The sequence below is a fragment of the Geospiza fortis genome, unplaced genomic scaffold (genome assembly GCF_000277835.1).
Source record: "Geospiza fortis unplaced genomic scaffold, GeoFor_1.0 scaffold229, whole genome shotgun sequence".
In the NCBI taxonomy this organism is placed as follows: domain Eukaryota; kingdom Metazoa; phylum Chordata; class Aves; order Passeriformes; family Thraupidae; genus Geospiza; species Geospiza fortis.
In genome coordinates, this window is record NW_005054357.1 from 4282706 (window position 1) to 4297781 (window position 15076).

A 15076-nucleotide genomic window follows, 5' to 3' on the forward strand; every position below is an offset into this window, starting at 1 on the left:
ATTTTGCCTGCACAGACTGTCAGCTTCCTGCTCATTCTAATTTAGAGTTACAGTTCATTCCTTTGTCTTAGTTTACATCATTGTGTGGAGATTGGGTTCAATAACACAAGAAGGTATAGTTAGGTAATGCTAACATTTAGTTGGCATTTCCATTAGTCCTACCACTTGTCCACAGACACTTTTATGGACTTCTACTGTATTAGGGATATTAAATTCCAGGAACACCATTCAAACAAGAGGTCTGTAAGATCCATCAGGTTTTCCATGGGTGCTGCCTTCCCTGCCGTGCGTTACTTCACACTTACTGATTCAAAGGCTTCTAAGAATCACAGGATATCCTGAGTGGGAAGGGACCCACAGCACCAACCCCTGTCCCTGCCCAGACACCCCAACAGTCCCACCCTGTGCATCCCTAAGAGTGTTGTCCAAACCCTCCTGGAGCTCTGGCAGCCTCAGGGCCATACCCATTCCCTGGGGAGCCTGGGCAGTGCCCAGCACCCTTTGGGGCAAGAACCTTTTCCTGAGATCCAGCCTGACTCTGCCCTGCCTCTGCTCCAGCTGTTCCTTCAGCTGATAGAAAGAAAGGAGGAAGTACTGGAGTGGGGTTATCCTTACTGACAGAACATGTGCTCCAGTTGTCCTGTCTTTAACCAAGGAAAATGCTTCTGACCTGTGGTGAACCTTGCTGGAGTCAGTAGTGCCAGACAGGCTCTCCCTCAGAAACTGGCACATGATATAATCCCTGTAAGAGCAGATTGCTTGAAGATTACTTTAAAAGTTGGCAGGAGGTTTGAAATCCAGATAAAACAATAGCTATTCAGTTTTCTCCTTCATGGGGGAATTTAAGCTTTAAAACTCCATCCAGTTTTCATGTTTTGTTTCCTCAGTAGTTGTACTGGACAGTAATTGCAGCTGTTTCTAAAAGGTGGATGTATTAGGTGAAGCTTTTGGGAATTTCAAACTCTTAATTTCTAATCAAGTTGCTTAAAAGTTTCTGTCTAATTAATTTTAAATTTCATTCTTTAATGCTGGTTGATTGCATATTTCATAATTACTTTCAAGATATGCTCATTCTGCTATATGAAGGCTCTCATTGACTTGTATTCATCCACTGTAGTGGTGAAGGGCCAAAACAGAAATCAAAAAATTATTATAACAGGACTGATAGGTCATATTGCAGTAGAGAAAACATAAGCACTTTCTACAGGTTTGTTACCAGTATTTTTCCAAAACAACTGATAAAAGATGCAAGAGTGAATGTTGTGGAGGTAGAGGAAATTTTGAGCTGGGTTCATTTTGAGAAAGAGTATGGACCAAATATTCTCATTAATGAACAAAGCTAAAATTAAGATGAAGATACATATTTCCAGACATCTTGTGTATAAAACATATTATATCAAAATATGCTCAACTTGTCCTCCCTGAACATCAGGGTAAGCCCAGCTTTTGTTTTCCATTCATCTGTCACAGAATAGTTGGAGAGTCTTTTCGCTGACGTTTGACATCAGGTAAAAACTGGGCTGTGTGCATTTCACTGCAGAAATTGGGCCCTGTTCCTTTTACATTCAGTGTGGTAAATGACATGTTCCATGGATACAGGATCAGCTTAGGAGATATCACCTGTATTTCATCTGTTATTATCTTTGAATCATTCTTACAGACAGTGTGATAAAAACATGGACTTGGGCAGCAATGGCTCCTTAGTGTTAGTGTTGTTTCTGTTTTTTCGGTGTTTTGGGTTTTTTGGGGTTTTTTTGGTGGACTTTTTTTTTTGTTAAGCAGATTTTTTGTGTATTTCTGTGGGCCTGTTCAAACTAAAGGGAAAATGAAGCTTCCTGGGCTTCACTCACCTCAGCTTTTCCAGAAAGTTTCATGAGGTAGTTGTATTTAATTTCAGTTTGGAGAGAAAGGCAGGAAATACTGAATGTACGGAATGGAAAATTTTCTACTTTTTTAAATGTAAGTAAAGACAATACTAATGTTAAATGTTAGGAAGCAATTCTGCCTGTGAAGGGGGGGAGGCCCTGGCACAGGGTGCTCAGGCATGATGTGGCTGCCCCTGGATCCCTGTAAGTGTCCCAAGCCAGGTTGGATGGGACGTGGAACAAGCTGGGCTAGTGGGAGATGTCCCTGCCCATGGCAGGAGTGACACTGGATGGGCTTTAAGGTCCTTCCAATCCAAACCATTCCATGATGATGTTTTGTTGCTCTACCAGCTGACTTTTAAGAGTATTATTCTAGATTATAGGAATAAAAAAGTCCATGCTTGTTCTCAAAGCAGCCATTTAGCTCAGTAGTGCTTTTCTTGTTCTATGCAGAAAACAGATGCTGCCATACAGAATATTATGAGATGATAATCAAGTAGACCTGAAATGGGAATAGAAATTTTCCTGTTCCAAGTAGATGTCGGTATAAATTTGCTATTATTTTGACTTTGCCCACAAATTAAAACTTTATGTGGAAGAGTCTTCTGCTGAGAGAATTTGGAAATACTGATGTGTCCCATTGGACTGTATAGGCATTGCCAAGATAAAGTTCTGACATGTGTCAAAAATCTTGGAGAGTTCTCTCTTGAATTTCAGGCTGTCTGGAACCTACCACTTGCTTTTCCCATAAAACTAAGGCTACATTTAGGAGAACTGACTTTGAAAAAGAAGAGTGGTTCTTACATAACTTACAGAAAAAATGACCACATGCTTATTCTTTAGCATAGAGGAGAAACTTATTAATATTCTTGCTTTGAAATTGGATTAAGGATACTGATAGATTAAACTTGTTCCCAACATGAACACTTCACTGAGGACGAGCAAAATTCCTAAGTATGAAGGACTGCACTCTTTTTGCCTTCTTCTTTCCCAGCATGTGTAGATTTGTATATATGTATGTGTGAAGGCATGTTGATTGTAAAAATAAAAGAAATCAATTTTATATTTAATACTTAGTGTGCAGAGATCTATTGTAGATGACAGGGCAAGTTTTACAGTTTGTATCAGCTCTTTGGAAAGTTCTGCCTTCAATATGCCAAGTTAATTTTTACGTAAGTTAGCTTTTATTTAAACAGTGTTTTTCCCAAATTCTTAATTCAGTGAGAAAAATGAATCCTTTCCTATAAAGATAAAGTCATACTTGGAAGCATTTTGATTGAACACATGGTCTGAAAAACCTCCAGCTCTGCAGCAGCTGCAGTGCAGAGCTGTGGGAGCACAGCACCTGTGCCCTCTGCTGAGCTCCCTGTCCCAGGGTGAAGTCCAGGGCAGGTTCTGGCTGCTCTGGTGTCCACAGATGCTCCTGGAGCTCGGCCCTGCCTGCCTGGCACCATTTCCCATCTGTCTGTGCCCCTGACCTTCTGTGGCTGCTGTGTGCTACCAGGGGAGGGGATCTGTCAGCCAGGAAGGGAGCATGTGAGTGTAGGGGGATAGAATATAAGTAAATAAAGGTAGTATAGAAAGTAATTGTCCCCCCCTAAAGACTTGCAGCTGGGTTAATTAATAAAGAGTAGGAGCAGGCCTGATTTTAACAGGCCACACCTGTAGCCAATAACTGGAGTCAGTTGGCTACTGTGAGGACAAGGAAGAGTCAGTGCCTAGAGGAGCTGCCTATGAGAAACATCCAGGAGGTATGAAACTCTAGCAATATGGAACCCTTGCAATATAATGACAACGAATGGTGACCTGGATGTGATTTGGGAAATAGAACTCTTGCTCTGTATGACAACATGTGAGTGTGGGAAATGGGGCTGTCAGAAAACCTGGAGCTGAGCAGGGCATAGATAGGAGTGACTGTGACACCAGCCAACATCAGGGCTCTTCCTTTGACTTTATTTCCCCTTTGGAATTGTTGCAGTTGCTGCTTGTGAGTGTGTTACAGCACTCTGCACAAACCATAAAATCCTTAGGGTAGAAAAGGTAAATAAATGGTTGGAGGCTGAGGAAGTATCTGTCTTGAATATCCCAAAAGAAAGTACTAATTTGGTATGGTTTTTTTTTTTCCTTAAAAGAAAAAAAAAGTTATGTTTTATTTCTGCTTGTGAACAGGGTGGTGGAGACTGTCCAGAGATGAGCATTGGGGCAATAAAAATTGCTCTAGAAATTTCCCTGCCTGGCTCTTTCATCTATGTCTTTACTGATGCCCGATCCAAGGATTACAGACTGACCCATGAAGTGCTTCAACTCATCCAGCAGAAACAGTCACAGGTACTGAAGCTGATGGGATTTGCATTCCCAGCTGGGTTGTGTGTTTAATGCTCTGTTTTCTTGATGACTAAGGGTAGAATTCTCCTGTGTGAAACTTGGTGAAATCTGTAAAACAGAAGGGACCATAATACTGCATTCTAAGTATTTATTTTTTTTTAAATAGAGTTAACTGATCTGGGTGAGGAAAAACTTAGTGGAAATTCTTTTATTATTCTGAATTAAATAATGTAACTGAATCTTCTACCAGTATATGTGGTTTTGGCAGCTTATCACTTCTGTGGATTTTTTTTTTGTTGTTGTTCTCAAAGAGGCATTATGTGAATGACAGGGCTGATTGATTTTTAAAGGGATTTTTGTCTATTCCTTTTCTTCTATATTGCTTTTTCCATCATTACTGAATGCAGTGCTTCTGTCCATGTAGAGTAACAAACCCATCTCGACTGACATATTCTTCTGTTGTCCTGCCTTAATGCTGCCATGGCAGTGTTTTTCTCACCTATGCACCATGTGTCCAATGATTCACTGCTTTTTTTTTTTTTTTAAATCCAGGTGGTGTTTGTGCTGACTGGAGACTGTGATGACAGGGATCATATTGGTTACAAGGTCTATGAAGAAATTGCTTCCACAAGTTCTGGTCAAATTTTTCACTTGGACAAAAAACAAGTTAATGAGGTAACTTTGCTTGAGTTTTGCAATCGATAAAGAAAATGAGGCAAGAGTTTCACTTTAAATCTTTAAGAGACCTGGTTGATGGTGGGTTAGGGAGCAGAAGGGGAACTTCTCAATGTTCTGGTCTTAGCATGTGGACTCTGTTCCACCTTTTCTTTCCTTTCTTTCTCCGTCTTCTATATCAAGATGCAATTCTGTGACTTTTGTTGACAACAGGGAAGTGTGAAGTGACACATCATACTAGAACCTCCCCAGCTTCCCTCTGCCTGTGCCAGAAGGTTTCCAGGAGAAGAACCTTTAAAAAAAGGAGCGGTTCTGGGCTCTGTGTGATGTAGGGGCTTTTCTGCTCAAAACAAGAGCACACATTTAGCTTTAAATGAGCATTTTGTGAACAAGCAAAGACTGAAATTTAGTCTGGGCAAAAATGTTCCCCACGTAGGATAGATAGTGTGAACTCTCAGGTTTTCATTGTTCACAGAGTCATGGAAGTAACTTTTTAATTGAGGTTATCGCTGCAATACTTTTGCCACCTCTGCTGCCCTCCTGGTAACAGTGGTTCCTGACCCACAGCCATGAATGACTATTTGCTTTGGGAACTTCGGTGAGTCTCAGACAGGAATGAAACTTCAGAAGTGCGTGAGAAAACAGTTTGGAGAGAGGTGAAATCACATGGTATTTATCTGGAGAGCTGGAATTGTTTATAAATGTTGTAAACATTCCCATTTGAATTCCCGGTGTAGGCAATAACCAGCTGAAGTTTTTTAATAAAAATTTACCCTGGTTTGTTCTTTCTTCTTTCAGTCCTAAAATTCTGACAATGATTAATGTTGGAGATAAATTGCATTTTCTACAGCTGTTGCCTAGAAGAACTGAAGTTCTCACTGGGAATGATAGAAGCTATTGGCAGTGATGGGAAGGTGATCAAAAGGAGTAACTTCTCAGAAGATTTATCCTCCAAAAATTAGGTTAAAATTCGGAAGAAAAGAAATTACCTGTTTGGTCTGTCTCTGGCCTGCATTTTGCTATTATGTATAAAGGGTAAAACTTCTATGTGACACTCCATGAAATCCCTTTATACAGAAGGGATCATCACGGAACAAGATGGTCTTTAAGGGCCCTTCCAACCCAACCAATTCTGCCACCCTCTGATACTGCCAGTGGGGAATGCTCTTTGCCAGGACTGTAGTTTTAGGGTAAAGGTTAGGTTGGATTGTTGTGGTTTTGTTTTCTTCTGCTTTTGAGAAGTAGCAGTGAGCAGATAAAGCCATTTGTAGGTGCTAGACAGCACCATGTTCTGGAGTGGAGCTGGCACGAGCTGCTTTCCTGGCTGCCTGCTGCTGCTTTCTGAACTTGGCACTTCCCTGTTTCTAAGAACTCCAGCTTCTGCCTGTAAGGATAGACTGCCTTGGAGTTTTGGGTAAGGTTTTAGGCAGGGGATTTTAGTAGCTGCTTTTACCCCCTTCCAGCTTCATTGCAACATTTCTTTTGAGTAAATAATCGTAGAATTGTAAAGTCGTAAGATATCCTGTGTTGCGAGATACCTTGGAGATCATCTCATTCTACCCCCTGCCATGGGCAGGGACACCTTCCACTACCCCGGATTTGCTCCAAGCCTCATCCAACCTGGCCTTGGACACTTCCAGGTATCCATGGACAGCCACAGCTTCTCTGGGGACCCTGTGCCAGGGCCTTACCTCCTCTGCACAAAGGCAGAGGGTGAAATTAGTAGGTGAAATTTTTGCAGTGTTTTTTTGAGAGAGAGGGAAAAATACAGCCTATGGCCACTGGAAAGAGGCACTTAAACAGTGTAAGAGATTGCCTAAGGTGGAAAAAAGCAAACCCTAAATAACTTTCAGAAGTCTTCCACAATAATTGCTGAATAATTTGTGTTAAAGCCAAACCCAAAAGACCCTGTAATTTTAGTGATTGTTGACCTTACATAAATCTGTGTCTGGGCCAAGTGACTGTGAAAATGAGTTGACCAAATTGCTGCCATCCCCAGTAAAACCTTCTCTGTGGTTTCAGTTCTGGATCAGCATTGGTTCCAAGAAGCACATCCACCAGTGGGTGGATGCAAACAAACAGGACATCTCACAGAGGTCTGATCAGCTGTTTGTGGGATTGCCCTCAGGCAGGATTCAGCTGCAATCAAGCAATCACGCTTGCCCTCCTTTTTCTCTGAGGAGTCGATGATGTGTAAAGAATGCAGTTTATAAATGCTGAAGCACACTCACCGTTGTGGGCCTAGAGACGGCCAGTGCTGGATTGGGGATTAGGGAATGGCTACAAAGTCCTTGCCGAGTACCCTGCCAAACCAACGACTTGTTTTGTTAAAACATTTTGATTATTCTCCCCCCCAAAAACTCAAACAAAGCTATTTTTAGTATAAAAAGTTTCAAACCATTCCTCTTGCCCTTGCCCTTTGAGCATTAAGTGCAGAATGAAGCAATATTCTAAGCTAGATACAAGGAAACACAGCAAAACAGTGCTTGATACACATCCAATGCTTGTGTACTGAAAAGGCTATGAAAACTTAGTGCCTTTTTTTTACTTCTGAAAAACATGTTCTGATTTAAAATACTACAATCAACTGGGGCAAAATTGTTAGTGATTGACAGAGTTGTGTTGGGTTCAGTCCAGCAAAGCATGAAATACATATGTATCTCCACTTACCTGCTGAAGGTAGCTCATCTAAGAGTCTGGGATGAAGGTGCTATTTTTAAAAACTCACTGTGATTTCTGTGCATTAGATAAATGAGAATATTTATCTAGTTAGAGTATCAAGGCCCCATCCCTGGGAGTGTTCAAGGCCCATGCTGGGGCTGTGAAAAACCTGGCCTCTTGGAAGGTGTCCCTGCCTGTGGCAGGGGGGTGAGACAAGGTGGGCTTTGATGTCCCTTCCAACACAAACCATTATAGGATCATAATATTCTGAAATGTTGTCCCCAGTGTCTTGGAAAGGCTTTATCAAAGCATTGAAGTCCTGGTCTTGAAAAGTGTTTCTTTAGGTGAGATTTCTCTGGTTGCTTTTGTAGACTCAGGGCTTAATTTACAATAATTGCTTGAAATTTAAATGAATCACAGAATATCCTGAGCTGGAGAGGATCCTTGCAAGGATGCCTGCAAGGAGTGAGTCCAACCCCTGGTCCTGCCCAGACACCTCAACAATCCCAGCCTGTGCATCCCTGGGAATGTAGTCCAAATGTTCCTGGAGCTCTGGCAGCCTTGGGGCTGTGCCCATTCCCTGGGGAGCCTGGGCAGTGCCAGCACCCTCTGGGGAAGAACCTTTCCCTGAGCTCCAGCCTCACCCTCCCTGGCACAGCTCCAGCTCTTTCCTCAGGTTCTATTCTCATGGCATTGAGAATATCCATCAAGCATGGGTTAAATTCCCTGTTAGGAGCAGATTCTCTTATTTTCATAACTGTGTCCAGTTTCCAAAAGGTACTAATTTTGACTTGAACTGAAGTTACATTCCACCACACCTAATTATCCTTCTGTAAGGAAATTCCTGTAAATGGTTGTGATGCCCAAAGGTTTGTACTGATGCCAGAGGGGGTGTTGAGATGAACTGTGATGATCAGCAGAGTGTGAATATGGTGCTGTGGAAAATAGTGGAGATTTATTAGTCATTGGCAGTTCAGGTCATGTCTCCAGGTTGTTTTGATTGTTTGTGGCAAAAATGAGTCATTCCTATGTCTGATGAACTGGATTGATCAGTGTAGAGCTAGGAGTTCACAAGGACTGAGCTGGTGAGTGGTCTTTTAGTGTTGAAACACTTGATTTTTCTTAGCTCTAACCTTTCTGTAAGAAGAGAAGAATTCCTGTCCTTAGACTGCTGAAAAATACATCTTTCTTCCTGGTTTTTAAAATAAATAGAAATGGGCCTTCCATATACAGAACATTGATGGGAGGAGAACTGAGAATGACATGGGGGCACAGCTTGGACTTTGATGGAAGAAAGGGGTGTTGCTGAGTGACTTGAAAGCAGGATGAACCTATATGGGAAAAACGAGAGAGTTTGGAATTGGATGAGAAGCCTGTAAATGAAAGGGATGCTGTGGATGAGATGAGATTGAGGAGGGTCTGAAGACAAGACTGGTGACAGAACATTTAGAAGAGATGGTGCAGAAGGGATTGTTGTTGTGGGGAAAGTATCATCTGTAAGATCACAGGGAATGGGGTCTGGTGGTGTTCACTCACAAGTGCTCTGCTGTAGATGGAGGTCCCTAAACCCGCTGGAGAACATCCCATTTCTGCTGGCTCTTACTCCTCCCAGGGGATCCAATGCAAGGGTTACACCAACACAGCTGGGGTTGGTGTTACAGGTCCCTGCTGTGTATGACCAGTGTGTCTTTGGATGATGCTGCAGAGGAAGCAATTTGAAATCTTGTTTCACTCAGTGAAAGATGTAAAAAGTCCCTCCATTACTTTTCAAGGATACAGCACAGGTGACAAAGTCAAAAGTTCAAAATTACATTACAGAATGCAGGTTTCTTGCATACCTCTGTTTCTTGCCTTTTCTTCTCCCTGGTCCCAAACAGGCATTATCCATTTTCTTAGAAAAAGGAGGAATGGTTTCATGGGAGAAGCAGCTGAATGCTTCTGTTCTGAAGATACATAATGTACAGTGAATGCCAAACAAAGAAGGGAAAAACAAATAGTTACAGCTGGTCTTTCTCTGTTTTCTATGGAATTTGGAGTCTCTGGAAAAAATAAACCATGATTATGTACCTAAGGCTTTTTGTCATAAAGCAACTGCAGAAGAGCTTTTGAAAGCAGACAGGCTTAGTTCTTGTGGTTCCTAACTTTGAGGAGCTTGAGATCCAACACTAAAACTTTTCAGTCATGTGGTTTTCATACATGTTATATATATATAATTCATGGTTTATTTTTACAGTATTGTTTTCTCATGCACTGTCTCAGTTATATTTTTTGATGTGCATTTGAAAACATTATTAGAACATTTTTCCTCTTTGGGTGTAAGTATGAACCTAAATTTACTTAAGCAATGAAACAGTTAATCTGAAATCCCGTTGCTTTGACTGCTTGAGAAATATTCTTGAGTCCCAGAATAAACAAATGGGAATAGAGGCCATGCTCCACAGATTTTCCAGGTTTCAGTATGCATTCCAAGAAATGACCTGACAGCAGGGCAGGTTGCAAGAGCAAATTTTCTGGGGAAAAGTTATAAATCATTGCTCTGTTTGCCCTTCCCCCTCTAATAAAATTCATCACGTCACATTTTGGCAGAACAGCAAAAGCTGCTGTTCTTTTGGGGGCTTTCTGTAAAGGTCCTGGAGGAGAAAAAACCTACTCTAAACCAGTGTTACAGCATTATTGCAAAGCTCTTTGGAATGACAGGGTTGGGAAATGGATCTCCCAGAATTGCCTATTGAACTTACACAAGCAAGCTGCTGCCAGACTGCAGACAGCTGGGTTGTTCTGTTGCCTTCCATTTTCAGTTTTGATCTTGAAAAACTCCCAGAAACTGAAGTTTGTATGGGTTCATTGAATTTTACAATCAATTTAAAAACTTACCTGTGGAGGTGAGATCCTGGAATTAAATGGCAACGTTTTCATATACCTCATACAAAAAAGTGTCATGTTCATCTCACTGGGAGTAGAACATTGAAATTTCTTTGGAAGCATTTTTGGGCCCAGATGTATAATTTCTAAATTAGAACTTAAATGAGCTGGATCTTTTTGGAGCCTTGCGATTCCTGTTCCAGGCTTGTCTAAAGCAAACACAAGTTGCTCCCTAGCTGGTGTCACCAGCTGTTGCACAAACCCCAGTTCTCTCTTGGGCCACGTTGCTGCAGGGCTTTGAGCAGCCCAGGCAGTTTTACTGTGGTTTTTTGGGTGTGTTGTTTTGCAAACATGCCCAATCAGCTCACTTGTGCACACCCTTGGTGAGGGGACACCTGGTCAGTGCTGTCTCACCCTGTGCTGGGAGCACTCAGCACGGCTCAGGTGGGATGTTCCTAAGAGTGGAGGGGGAATCATTGAAGAAAACCTGCCCCCCACCATTTCAAATATGTTTTCAATGACACCCTTCACTTATTTAAACTTACTTCATCTTTGCACAAAGGTTGCTGGGCATTCATACTGTTACTTACGAGAACAAGTACACTTCTGTAGGAGGCTGGAATCTAGTTTCTATCCCAAAGTCATCTCACACACAAACCTATGGCATATTTCCATTTTTTTTAAATGATAAAGTAGGCAAGTAATGCAGAATAAACCAGGGGAATGAGGTTCTTTTGGGCAATGTGTTGAATTGGTTCCTAGGTTGAAGGACTTGCCCTGGAGATCCCCAGTACTGAGGGGTAACATATCAGGTTAGTTTATTGCTGGTTTCCAAGTCTTGAACTGACATAACCAAATGACAGCTCTCCTTTACAAGATGTTTCCCAATGCCCCCATGGTCAAGTGCAGCTTAAAACCATGGTTCAGTATTACTGTGAGTCACGTTCACATCACTACACAAACCCAGTATTACTTCAGCGGCATTTAAAAAATATGCTGCAGCTCTATGATGTACAGAGGTGATGCATAATCATATAGTTTGACAAACCAGGTGTATTTCTGGGCAGGCTGGGTTGGTTGTGGTGGGTTTCTCTTGGCTGATTGTCAGGTTCTCTCTCAGCCACTCACTCATCCCTTGCAGAGGAGGAATGGGTTGAGGAAGCTTCTGGGTTGAGATAAAGGCAGGGAAGTCACCAGTTGTTGTTGAGGGCAAGACAAAGTTGGCTTAAGGAAAATGAATTTGTTGCCAATTAAAATAGATATTCAATTATTCCTTCAGGCAGTGGGAAGCAAAGACAGGTAGGAACACCTTTGCCTCCACTTGCCCAACTCAGCTTCTCCCCTGATTCCTTCTCCCTTCCCCACTGACATCAGGAATGGGGTTGTGGTCAGTACATATGGGTTTCTCTTGGCTGCTCTGCCTCCTCACACCCTTCCTTTCCTTCACTGTGGGCTCTCCCGTGGGCTGCTGTCCTGTCCCTGGTGTGGGAGCCTCTGTGCCCTGCAGGGACATACTTTCCCAAACTGTGTTCCCCTTTAGTTCCACCTCTGTGCTGTGCCTAACAGTAATTTGAATTAGGTGTTTTAGGGGAAAAAAAGCCCTGGAAAAGTCCAGAGATAGCAATTACTCAGTACATCTGGATAAGAATATTTTCCTTGTTGCTTCATGCAACTAATAATTGATGAGCAGAAATGTCCACAGGTTTGTATCCCTAATTCATTTTAAAATTTACCTGTGGTTGTTGTGTAGAAATCTATCCAAGTGTGCTAGTGTACTCCTTTAAACACCATGCTGACCGTGGCTTTGCTAGTATCTTCTATTCTTGCATTTCCTTTACTTATTCACATTTTTTAAAATAAATCATTCTGGAATCTCTACAAGACAGTAGAGAGAGGCATTTCAGCAGAAAATATTTCAGCAGCCAGGATTGCTGATAATATTGTAACAACTCTTCTCTTCTAGGTGTTAAAATGGGTTGAAGAAGCAGTTCAAGCCTCCAAAGTGCATCTCTTGTCTACAGACCATCTGTCCATGGCTGTAAATACTTGGCAGATCCCTTTTGATCCCAGTCTGAAGGAAGTTACAGTGTCTTTGAGCGGTCCTTCGCCAGCAATGGAGATTCATAATCCTCTAGGTGAAGTACTTTATACTTTCTTTTCTGATAGTGAAAAAAGGGAAGGAAAAATCTCTTCTGATATTTTTTCCCAGTATTCCATGGGTTTTTTTTTTTTTACTTGGAGGAAACTGGAAAACTTCCTTATTCTCTCCGCTTCATCTCACCTCCATCTTCGTTGTTACAATTTTACCTTGCATTCCAGATTGCTGGACACTTTTGCCTTTCATCTGTTTTTATATTCCCTGAACCATCATTTAAGGTACATGGTGGTTGGGTTTTATGTCAGGAAAGTCAGCCATGGTCTAGTTTTTTTGAACTGAGGCCATTCAGAACCAAACCTGTCTCCCCTGCCCATCTCCAGCTGAGCAGTGTGTGATGGGGACTGCAATTACAGATTTGGAGCTAATTTGTAATTGAAGCTATTTTGAACAAATCTGTTGTTTATTATTAAGTTGATGCCCTAGGAACTTGGAACGGCACTCCAGAAATAAATTCGGATCATATTTTGTATTCTTTGAATGACTTTTGCCTAAGGATATTGCTTGAGTAGCTGGGAAATATTTTATGCCCAGGATGGGTTCCTTGCAATGTGGTCTGGTCTGTCCTGCACTGAGGCATTCTTGTTAACAGGAAAGAGATTTGCTCAATGTCTGTGTTCAAGCCATGGCAACACACAGTCCTGGGTGCAAGTGTCAGGCTTCCCTGAAGCTGTGACCTCACCTCTTTTTGGCCTTTTTCATAGATCAGCTCCATACATGTAAATCCACAGGGTTTCACTGAAATTACCCAAAGCAAATCTAGTAGATTCTGAAAATGGGCACTGGGACACCCCAGTCTCCACTTCTTCTTTCCCTTTAGTGCTGTGAAAGAGCCAGATGAGTTTTAGGGCTGATGATTCTTCAGGGTCAGCCTTTAGGGAGTAAAATCCCTCTCTAAAGAGCCAATTCCTGCACACAACCACCCACATATAAATGAACATTTTCAGTATTCTGTCAAAGACTTATAGGGAATTTTGGCTCTTATAAATGTCATTGACTGCTAAGTAATAAGTCAAGTATCAGAAATTCATTGGTCCAAAACAAAAATATTGTATTTACTCTCTGTTTTTTAAAAGCAATACTGCGTTTACTCCATCCTGTATTTAGTTCCTGTTTCTGTTTTTTCAGGCAAGCAGCTCAGTAAGGGATCAGGACTGAATGAATTGCTAAATATCCAAAACTCTGCAAAGGTAGTAAATGTCAAAGATCCAGAGCCTGGAACATGGACAATTAAGGTAAAGTTATTGCAGAACTTCTGTATGATTGTCCTGTAGCATATAAGGGGGTTGTATAATGATTTGCTATGTTATTTATCATAGATACTTACAGCTGAGTCTGTGTTACAGTAAATGTCCTGTGATCTTGTATTTAATATTGTTATATACCTCTTTATGTAGGTAAAGCTGCATGATCCCAGCTTTCCTAAATAGACGTGGAAACAATCCTACTGGTGTAGATCCTTTCTGACTGAACTATTCTATTGTAGCAGTGTAAATACTCTATAGTCATTTTTGGAGAGGAAGGCACCCGGGTGAGGCACTTTATAGGCAGTGCTGAATGGATCCTGCTGTGCATTGTCCCTGCCCTAAGCACAGAGGTGCTTTGAAAAGGACCATTAATTCACACACAGCCCTGGGGGAAGCTGCTGATCCTGCTGCAGAACTGCAGCTACAAAAGCATGTTGAGCTCAGCAGCTCTGGGGAGAATTGTTTGAATGTCTGTCTAGGACTGGGGGCTTATCAAATGAGGGACAGGGACTTTTTATATGGGCAGATATATGGGACAAGAGGGAGGGGTTTTAAACTGTCAGAGGAGAGGGCTGGATGGGCTATTGGGAAGGAATTGTTCCCTGTGAGGGTGGGGAGACCCTGGCACAGGGTGCCCAGAGAAGCTGTGGGTGCCCCTGGATCCCTGGAAGTGTCCAAGGGCAGGCTGGATGGGGCTTGGAGTAACCTGAGATAGTGGAAACTGTCCCTGCCCATAGCAGAGGATGGCACTGGGTGACTTTTTAAGGTCATTTCCAATTCCATGATTCTATGACCAAAAGTGCTGAAAACCAGTACAGAGACAACCTGGTGGGCTGTTGAAAGTGGAAAAGGTTTGGGTCCTGCTGGACATGGTAACATGAGCCACGCTGGGTCCTGAGACCTTTCCCTATGGGCAGATATATGGGACAAGAGGGAGGGGTTTTAAACTGTCAGAGGAGAGGGCTGGATGGGCTATTGGGAAGGAATTGTTCCCTGTGAGGGTGGGGAGACCCTGGCACAGGGTGCCCAGAGAAGCTGTGGGTGCCCCTGGATCCCTGGAAGTGTCCAAGGGCAGGCTGGATGGGGCTTGGAGTAACCTGAGATAGTGGAAACTGTCCCTGCCCATAGCAGAGGATGGCACTGGGTGACTTTTTAAGGTCATTTCCAATTCCATGATTCTATGACCAAAAGTGCTGAAAACCAGTACAGAGACAACCTGGTGGGCTGTTGAAAGTGGAAAAGGTTTGGGTCCTGCTGGACATGGTAACATGAGCCACGCTGGGTCC

The 15076-nt window shown here is 42.3% G+C and overlaps 1 protein-coding gene across 1 annotated transcript in view; it reads left to right on the top strand.

Annotated features, from left to right (window-relative positions):
* HMCN1 (hemicentin 1) overlaps positions 1-15076 on the top strand; it is a gene marked incomplete at its 5' end in the record, with an annotated part of 164443 nt that overhangs the window by 30768 nt on the left and 118599 nt on the right. Inside the window, 4 exons of the mRNA XM_031059162.1 lie at positions 4035-4193; positions 4743-4865; positions 12352-12523; positions 13672-13778. Of these exons, the coding sequence (XP_030915022.1) occupies positions 4035-4193; positions 4743-4865; positions 12352-12523; positions 13672-13778 (561 nt within the window). The remainder of the gene's footprint in view (positions 1-4034; positions 4194-4742; positions 4866-12351; positions 12524-13671; positions 13779-15076) is intronic.